The 9365-nt window shown below is 29.8% G+C and overlaps 1 protein-coding gene across 4 annotated transcripts in view; it reads right to left on the reverse strand.

Annotated features, from left to right (window-relative positions):
- Positions 1–3470: 3470 nt before the first annotated feature.
- Positions 3471–9365, reverse strand: part of LOC117171409 (ubiquitin-like-conjugating enzyme ATG10) — a 32397-nt gene continuing 26502 nt past the window's right edge. For 3 of the 4 annotated variants that reach the window (XM_033358699.1, XM_033358698.1, XM_033358697.1), the window contains exons 4-6: positions 6633–6801; positions 3855–4081; positions 3471–3693 (exon numbers count right to left, since the gene is read on the reverse strand). In XM_033358699.1, coding sequence (XP_033214590.1) covers positions 3919–4081; positions 6633–6801 — 332 coding nt within the window. In that variant the 3' untranslated portion in view covers positions 3471–3693; positions 3855–3918. Of the gene's footprint in view, positions 3694–3733; positions 4082–6632; positions 6802–9365 lie in introns of those variants that run through there. The other variant, XM_033358696.1, reaches the window with a different exon arrangement.

Consider the following 9365-nt stretch of genomic DNA (forward strand, 5'->3'; position numbering starts at 1 on the left):
TTTGATAAATGCTTCTATGGACCCTACGCTTTTTGCTCTCAATCTTTCCTTTTCTATAGTTTTTTTATACTTCCCCCTTGCCTTCCTTTCCTTTATCTCTTTTGGCGTACTGAAGACTTCCTGCTCTAATTCTGTTTCTTCCGAGGAGATGCTCGCTCCACTAGACATTAATAAAATTCAAATTTTCCCGCCTTCTATCTTCCCTGCCTCTATCGCCGCTGTCTGTTACCTGTCACGCCTTTCTTTGTCGCTACCCAACCCTGCTACTACCAATCCGTCAACACAGTCTTCCCACCCTGTCACAAATCTCCAAACAAAGTTCCACACAAATCTGTCTCAATCCACCAAAATATCTGCCTCCCCTTTTCAATCTCACAATCCCTCAATTAGATCTCTCACCTCCACACCCTTCCACACACTTCATTTCTTTGTTTGAAAATCGAACTATTTTGTTGAAAATTCAATTTTTTATCCAAACATTTAACTAGTCCATTTTTGATTCAATATTTTTGCTTTAACTTAAAATTCGTTTCTAAAAGTGAATATTGAGCAGTTTTGTTAAAAAGTTTTCTTTTCGAAAAATTATATTTTTACTTGAAAATTCATCTTCCTGAGTAGAAAATTATTCTTCTTGTTTGAAAATTCATCCATTTTATTCATAAATTCTTGTCTAGTTGAAAAGTCGTATTTTTTCGGGTTGAAAATTAATTTTTTCAACTGAAAACTTAAGTATAAACTAAAATTAGCAGTTAAAAAATGTATTTATAGTTATGTTAGGTCTGAAATCTTGTCCCCTATATATATTTACATACAGTAAATGATATTTTCCTCTTCACAACAAATCTGATAATTCTATGGTAACTCAGGATTTCAAAACCAGAATAAATTTGAGGAGCAGCTGATTAGATCGTCATTCATGAAGGCGGGCGAGCTCGGATTGGTGTTCGCGCATTTTCGGCTTTACATGAAGCTGGTCTTCACAGCAGCAAAGTGGGAGGAAGCTTCTCTCGTGTCGTTTTACCTATCGCCAATTCTTAGGTCGTTTTTGCCCTCGCGTGTTTTTACTTCGTTGTTGCACACGTTTTTTTTTTAGTTCGCTTTTGCTTTGAGCGTGTCACATGTATTAAATATTTATAAGCATGTAGAATTATACCTTTTTACATGCACGCGACTGATTGCTGTCGCACTCCGCGCTCGATTTTTGCATTTCTCCCGCGTTCGTGCACAGGCCTTTTAAAATCAAAGGTCAACAGACAGACAACTGTAATTTTGTGATTGTGAACTCTCTTTTGTTAAAGCTCTTTCTGCTTTAACGAGCACATTCTCATCACGTATCTCGTGCTTCGCACTCGATTCTGTCTAAACTGTTAACTTTTCTACATTATACACAACACTTTTATATCAAATATAATACATTTTCTATGTACCTCTGCCTGAGATTAGGTATTTATATTTTGCAAAATAAGGTAGAAATTGTATTTATCATGATTACTTTAATATTTATTTCTTATTTTTCTTTAAATTGCATTCTAAGCTCCGCTGAAACATATCTCGATTCAACCAATTTATATTATTACAACTCATAAGATACACAGAAATTGAATCATACTAATTCCTGTTTCCTTGCCTTTATAATTTTTTTTATTTTTAATCTTGTTTTTTACGATTAAAGAAAAACTATTGTGCATCGGCATATGGCCTAATACAGGTACCTATGTAGGGTCCTATATAGGATCCTTTGTTCTCTTTGATCTTTTCTGTACTTTTTCCAAAAATTTAATTTTTTTATTTTTAAAATTATTTTTTACGATTGAAAGGAAATCTACTCTTCCTGTCGAAAAATGATTAATAATCAATTTATAGATCTTTTTAGGCGAACAACTTTTGTCTGTTAGTTTTAGTTCGTGCTTACGTCGTTTTTTCAAAAAAATGTAATATTTTTATTTTGAATGTTAGTCCAAAAATGTTTAATTTTTTAATTTTTAATGTTGTTTTTTACGACTAAAAACAAAAACTAGGCGTCCTATCGAAAAGTGATTCATTAAAAATTTGTACGTCTTTCCAGGGCGCGCAATTTTAGCTAATTAATTTTTTCGTATCTTGCATAGTTTGACCATAAAATGGAAGTTTTGGATTTTTCAATATTTTTGGTACGATCAAATGTTGAATTTTGAATTTTTCGAATAAATTAAAAAAGTTGTTATGATCATCTTGTAGGGCTTTCAAAAATCAACGTTTTTCTCCTCTTGACTTTTTTTCATATCATGAGTTGTTCGGCTTAAAATGTTCATTTTACTTTTTATTTTTTGGATTTTGAAAATGCTTCAACTCTGATGATTTTCTTTTTATAGAAAACAGCCATAAGGATAAATTGTTTGATTTTTTCAGTACTATGAATAACCGTAGATATAATTTTGAAATCTTGAAAAAATGTGGTTCCAAAAATTTTGAAAATGCGTTCACTTTTTGAATTTTTATCCAAAACAGCTGATTTATGACTTGTTTTTTCTTTTCAGGCTTTAAAAAAGGTTGCCAAAGAAGAATCCAATCTGATCAATTTTTCGAAAGTTATCGTGCCTACAGAGTACAGACTACAGACCGACAAAACACCTTCGTAAAAATCGTTTTCTCTGACTCAGTGGGTTTCAAAACGTGGAGATTTGATGAAAACCGATAAAGTGAAATTTCTATAAAACCAATACAATACAATATTTCAAGGCATTGGGAAGACAAAAACAGCAATAAATAAATTGAAAAATTGTTGACTAAAAAAGTACAATTTAGGCTAGTAAGCGTATTAGGATGTACAAAATAAAATATTTTATTTTTTAAAAAACTTAGATAAAATTTAATTCATTTTTAAGAAAAATAAATTCTTATTTTTCTAGATTAAAAAAAAATAGAGTTATTTTATCCTCGCGTTTAAAAAAGTCGTGAATTTAATTTTCTATTAAATACTACGTGTTTAAATTCGAAAAAAAAATGTTTCTTAATAACGCTAATATGCATACATGACATATATGTAGAATAAAATCTAATAATTACCTACGAGTGTGAAAAATTGTATTAATAAATAACCTGATTATCCGAATTAAACGAGAAACAGGTTTTGCAGTTCTTTATTACGTTACTATTCACGATCCAGTTCAACTTGCTAAATGAATTTCGCCTCAGAAATTGAATCCCACATTAAATTGTTTTTTTCTTAACCTAGCTTATTTTCGCTTGCAGCTTGAATCCGTAGATTATAAAGCAACGAAGCCTTGAAGCAAAAAATGAACAATACGCTCTATATTGTTCAGAAATCAGAGAAATTATTTCTTGAATAGTGTACGATTCCCTTGAGAGAAATATTTTCCTTGACTGAAAATTGACGATTATTAAATAATGTCTTGTAAAATAATGAAAAAAATAATTAAAAGACTGATTTACATATCAAGAATACTATATTAAGGGCATCGTAAATTATGTATCTTAAAAGTATAAATTTGTCCCATCTGTTCGTAAAATATTTCATGGTGACCTGTATAAACTATTATATAGGCTTTCAGTCAAATTAAGTAACACTTAGTATCGTTGACAGTAAACGCTTATTCTTTTCTTGACCAAAAATAATGATGAGACGACGATAGAGTGGGCAATGATGCAACAACCTTGCTTAGTGACCCAGATGTATATATCACCAACGAAAATCTGTAAGGTGGAATGTCATTTATTTTCATCGAAATATTCGTTCATTGAGGTCATTTATTTTGATTTAAACTTCTAAGCAATATGTGGATGAAATTAAGTAAAGTAAAATAAAGTAAAAATTGCCTTAATTAAATAATTAAAATACAATTAGTAGAAAATACACTATTTATGCAGAATGGAGATTCTCTATCTTTAAAATTGTAGCTCATTGTAGCAAATGTGTTGCTACTGAATTTCAGGAATATCAGATTTCTCATCAACTTCATCGATGAAATTCCCATCACCGTCTCGTATATCCCCAAAGGTTAATTCGTAGTACTCAGGTCTTATTTTCAGATTGAGGCCTGCAGGGGCCATTATGCTGAGCCAACTGACTAATTTGTTATTGCTGAAACAACAGATATATCAAGTATCAATCGATTTACACATTTACACCACTTTATCCAGAATATTTACGAAAGTTCCAGTAATTAGGTCAAGGTCTTTATTTCCCCTCTTATTTTTTTTAATCTAATAATCTAAGTAAGATTTGACTAATTCAAATAGTTCCAGATAGTTTACTAATTCATTTAGTATAGATCTGTCTAAGGGTTAATAAAAATTACAAATTGAGTCGTTCTTTAAAAAAAACACCTAAATCGACTAAGGTTTTGACACAACATTGCCGAAGAAAATTAAAAAATGTCTTTTTGCAAACCGAAAACAATATTTTACGCAATTTTGTGGTATTGCACAGTTTGAACAAAAAGTTCTTTTCTGATTTGTTAGAATCATTTTAAGATAACCTGAGATTTCTCCAAAATAGACAGAGCTTGTTTTCAAAATTCAGTACTTTCTCATCAACTTTATTTTATAAAATTTAATTTTAAAAATAATTTTTCGATTTTTGGCGATCGACCCATTTGTTCTTTTACCAGAAAATCAAATTCCGTATTTTTTTCATCGTTTATCATGTACCTCTGAGGTTTGAAATTCATTAAATAATTACCAAAGATCTTAAAATTAAAATATGACTCTCAACATTCGTTAATAATTAACACCTTTATTTCAGAAAATGCCAAATTCTCACGATTTCGTGGAAAAAATTATACAAATATAAGTTTTTTAAACAATTCCAAAACATATTAAACAAAAATATGTTTTACTTTCATCAGTTATATAATATTTATCCCGAAAAGTAGTAACTTTTCACGATTATATGGAACAAAAAATTGATTAAACAAACGATAATTCAAAAAAAATTTAACCCTGTGAAATTGGCATTTAAAAGAAGTACATCTAAATTAAGAATGAATTTATATGTACCATTCTTTGATTAGAAAACAAAAAAAAACTTTTCTTGTGGGCGAAATAATGATGTCGACATTATTGTAGGTAGAGCTTTTGGTAACCATTTATAATATGAAATAAGAAATTTAAAAAAACTTAATCTATAATTTTTGGAAAATCTTTATAAAACAACTATTTTTATATTGTTCCTTGTACACTTTTTGAAGAAAAAGTTAAGCATGTTCTTGGACATTTTTCTTTAATTTTTAATTTTATTATTATTGTTTTTTCAGTAAAAACTGTACATAAAGATCTTCACATAATCATTGTTTTTTGAATTTTTAAATTCAAAAAGAAGATATGACCTTTAATAGTTTTATTTTATTAGCCATAAATTTAATCGCTCAGCTCAAATGATTGTTTCAGCCTTTTCACTCCACCCTAATTCATACATTTTTTCTGGGATTGAATAAAAAATTATTAGATACAGATTGTTTCCAATTTCAAATGATTAAATTTTGAAATACACAGACAATTTTTGTCTCAAAGTTAGATGAATACACAAATAAACCAATTGGCAGCTCTATTAAAGTAATTGGTACATTTGTTAATGTTCGTCGTATTTTCATTCATTATTCACGAATTTATGATCATCTTTATACACCTGTTTTAAAATTTAATCTTTGATTACGTATGCTTTTATTAAAAGCAATATTTTTTAAGAACTTCAGTTTTGCATTTTACATTTTGAACTATTTTTTATCGAAAATTGTTTCATTTTACGTTCAAGGAATTCTCGAGATTTTTCATATTGAAATGCATCAATTAAAAATTGTTCACTTTGGCAGATTCCCAATATCAAATTTTTTATTTATAATGCTTTAAATAGCAATTTTCAACTTAAAATAAAAATATTATTAAAATGCCTTCTTTTTAATTTCAAATTCCAATTAGAACTATTTAAAATAAAGAATGAATGAAGTACAATAAAAAATGATCAGAATTTGCCCAATTAAAAATCTGAACTTTCGAATCAAAAACTCCATGTTTAAATTGAAAACTCATTGGGCAACAAAATTAGGGATGTCCTAGAGACGCCTTTGGGACACCCCTAAGACGTCTTTTATAACATGTCTTTTGGTCATCCTAGGGATGCTCTCAAAACGTCTAATGTCAGTACGAAAGATGTCCCGAGAACGTCCATGTCTTTAAGACGTCTTTAGGTCATCTTTAGGACAATGTACGTCTTAGAGAAATTTATTGGCCTCACATAGGACGTCCTAGGAACGTCCCAAGGACGTTCTTGGGATTTTCATAATTTTGTGCCCTCTCGGAAATTACAATGTTAGCAATTTTCAATAGTTAAATTCACTTTCACATTAAATCCTTTATTTTTAAAGTCTAGAAATTAAAAACATTGAAACTGTACTTGATGAAATTTGCATGTGTTATGCGTATTTCATCATTCTCAAATCTCAGAATATTCCAAATTTTTAGGTTGGACCTTAATCAACCCTACAATTAATAGGTATTAATTTTTAACACATTTAACATAAAATTGTTTATTTTTAATATTTTCAATTGTTTTTCTTTTACATTTTTTAATGTAATCTTATATTTTTTGATTTAAAAGTATAAAGTTATGAATTACAAAAGTTATGTCTCCGTACCTTTTTGATAAGTTGCGTAGAATATTCTGCGACATGCAGGGATGTAGATGCAAAAATGGGGTCCCGAGAATTGGATGAATGGCTTGGGATAATTCGGTATAGGCTAGAGTTTCATGTTCCATAAATCTTTGAGCCACTTCTACAGAGACTGGATTTGTTCCTGGAAAATCTGTCAAAGGGAAAATGAATTAGTTAAAGTGGAATACAATTTTTTCTGTAAAGTAATAAATATATAGACTTAGGTTCACACATTCTAAATTTAAATATGTCAATAGTGACTGATTGGAAGTTAATTTTTAATGGATAAAATAATGCGGATTTGAGGACTGACAAGTCAGTCAAAAGTGACTTTTTAAATCAGTCAATTTGACTTATTGATGAAACAAGCCATAATGAATCTATTTAATTTGCAACTAAAAACGGTCGATATTCAACCAAAAATGTTGTAGTTAAATGTTTAATTACCAAATTAATTTTCAACGAGAAAAACTATTTTCTAACAACAAACGTAGTTCAATTTTGAACAAGAGATTAATTTTCGACTAAAATGATTAATCTTAAGCCAAAGAAATGAATTTTATAACAAAGTAGTTCACCTTTCAACCAAAAAATATGAATTTTCAACTAATACCAAATTAATTTTCAACTAAAAAAAACGAATTTTCAAAAAAAAATAGTTACATTGTCAACTAAAGAAAACTTATTCTTAATCAAAAAGAGCAATTTTAAACTGAAACAGTTAATCTTTAACGAAAAATTTTTTTTTTAATATCAGATCAACTCTCAACAAACTAGTTGAATTTTGCAAGTAAAAAAATCGATTTTCAACGAAAAATGGAATACTTAAATTTATAGATAAAAAATTAATTCTCAAACAAAAAAAAAAAAGAATTTTCAACCAAGGAGATAAATTTTCAACTAAAATTATTCATCATTCACAAAAACTGTTATAGGGTAAAGAGGGGTATTGCCGACACTCTTCTAGTGAACGACACTGCAATGAAAATGCTTTTATTCGAATTTCAGAGATATAAAATAGATACTTGTAAATGAATAAATATTCTATAATCTATTTAATTTGTATTTCAATATTTATTCAGTACAAAATTACTGAATTTATGTTTATTAAATAATATTTTTGTTTCTACCTACATGAGGACATGTTTACACTATAAAAATTAAGTCATGTCGTTAATCTGAAAGTCCCCTGAAAGTTAGAATAAAAGGTATTTCTTATTTTGTAGTACTTTCAGAGGCTAGATTATTATGTTTTTCAATATAATTAAATAAATATTAGTCTCAAAATTTAGTGGATTGGATATATTTGAGATATTCTGATCATACCTTCAAAATCAGTGAACGACATACGTATCTCTCAGTAAACGACACCTAACAGAAGGAAGTTTGTAGGGTATGATGCGAATTTTTTTATTGATGTCCGTATTGCTATGATTGCTATTTGCTTTCCTTATTTCCATGATATGGCCTTTCAAGAGTCCCATAATTGTACAAAATGATGTTCCTTATTATCTAAAGAAACTAAATTGCATAATATTTCTTACAAATAATTTTATAATTTCTTTTAAATTCAAAATCAATAGCGGTGTCGTTCACTGAATGTACGTAGGGTGTCGTTCACTGGAAATATGGTGTCGTTCACTGAATTTGAATAAATTATTTAAAAATAAGTATAACAATAGTTTGGCAACAAATAATTATATTAATAGGTACTGTCTGAAAACGGAAAAAATCTGCCCTTTCAGATGAATTCATCTTCGTTATCAAAAATAAGCATATAAATTAATATTCTCCTTTTTCTAAAAAATTTTTTAAGGTGTCGGTAATACCCATGTTTACCCTAGCTGATATTTCAACTAAAAAAAATTTCATTTTTAAATAAAAAACAGATGACATTTTATACAAAAAAGATTTCAATTTTAAATCAAAAACAGACGAATTCAACGAAAAACGAAACATTTTCAACCATCCCGTGTGGAAAAATGGAGGGGGCCCCCGTCAGGGTCCACATGGATTGCTCTCATGCCTTGTAGAATCCATGAGGGCAATCCTGACGTGGTCCCTTATGGAAACGAGATGCTAATCCATAGGAGCCCAACATAGGCTTCCCCCATGGATCCCTCATGGTTGCCACCATGAAAGCCCTCTTGGTTGTTTTTTATTGTTGCCAGTGCTGGCATCTGTACTGGCATATCTCTGGGATGATAACACTATTTTGTGCTGGGCTGTCAGTGTTGGGCCAGCACTAGATATCGCCAGTAGCACAGTACTATTCCAATAGAAAATTCACCATGGGCGGCAGTACTACGTCAGTGCTAACTAGTACCGTACTGCTATACTCTAACCATATGAAAAAAGTTATTTAAAAAATAAATATTAATTGATTGCGAGTATTTCGTCTTCAGATATTAACCCTAGAACGGTATCGCCCGAATGCGAATGCTTCAACTTGAGTTCGACTTGAATTGCCCTCAATCAAGACATGCTGAAGTCGAAAAGTTCGACTTGAGCATGTCTCAGTTTTGAGCGGAGCCAGACTTCAATTTATATCTTGGAGACATTTTTTTATGCCTGGATTGATTATCGGAAAGTTTTCGATTCGACATCCCATAAACTTATCATCTGTCTTTTGGAAATCTTAAACGTTCATCCGCAAATAGTTGGGTGCATAGAGAGATTGATGCCGCTTTGGAAAACCAGATTTACTATCTCATC

Source organism: Belonocnema kinseyi, chromosome 4 (genome assembly GCF_010883055.1).
Source record: "Belonocnema kinseyi isolate 2016_QV_RU_SX_M_011 chromosome 4, B_treatae_v1, whole genome shotgun sequence".
Lineage (NCBI taxonomy): Eukaryota > Metazoa > Arthropoda > Insecta > Hymenoptera > Cynipidae > Belonocnema > Belonocnema kinseyi.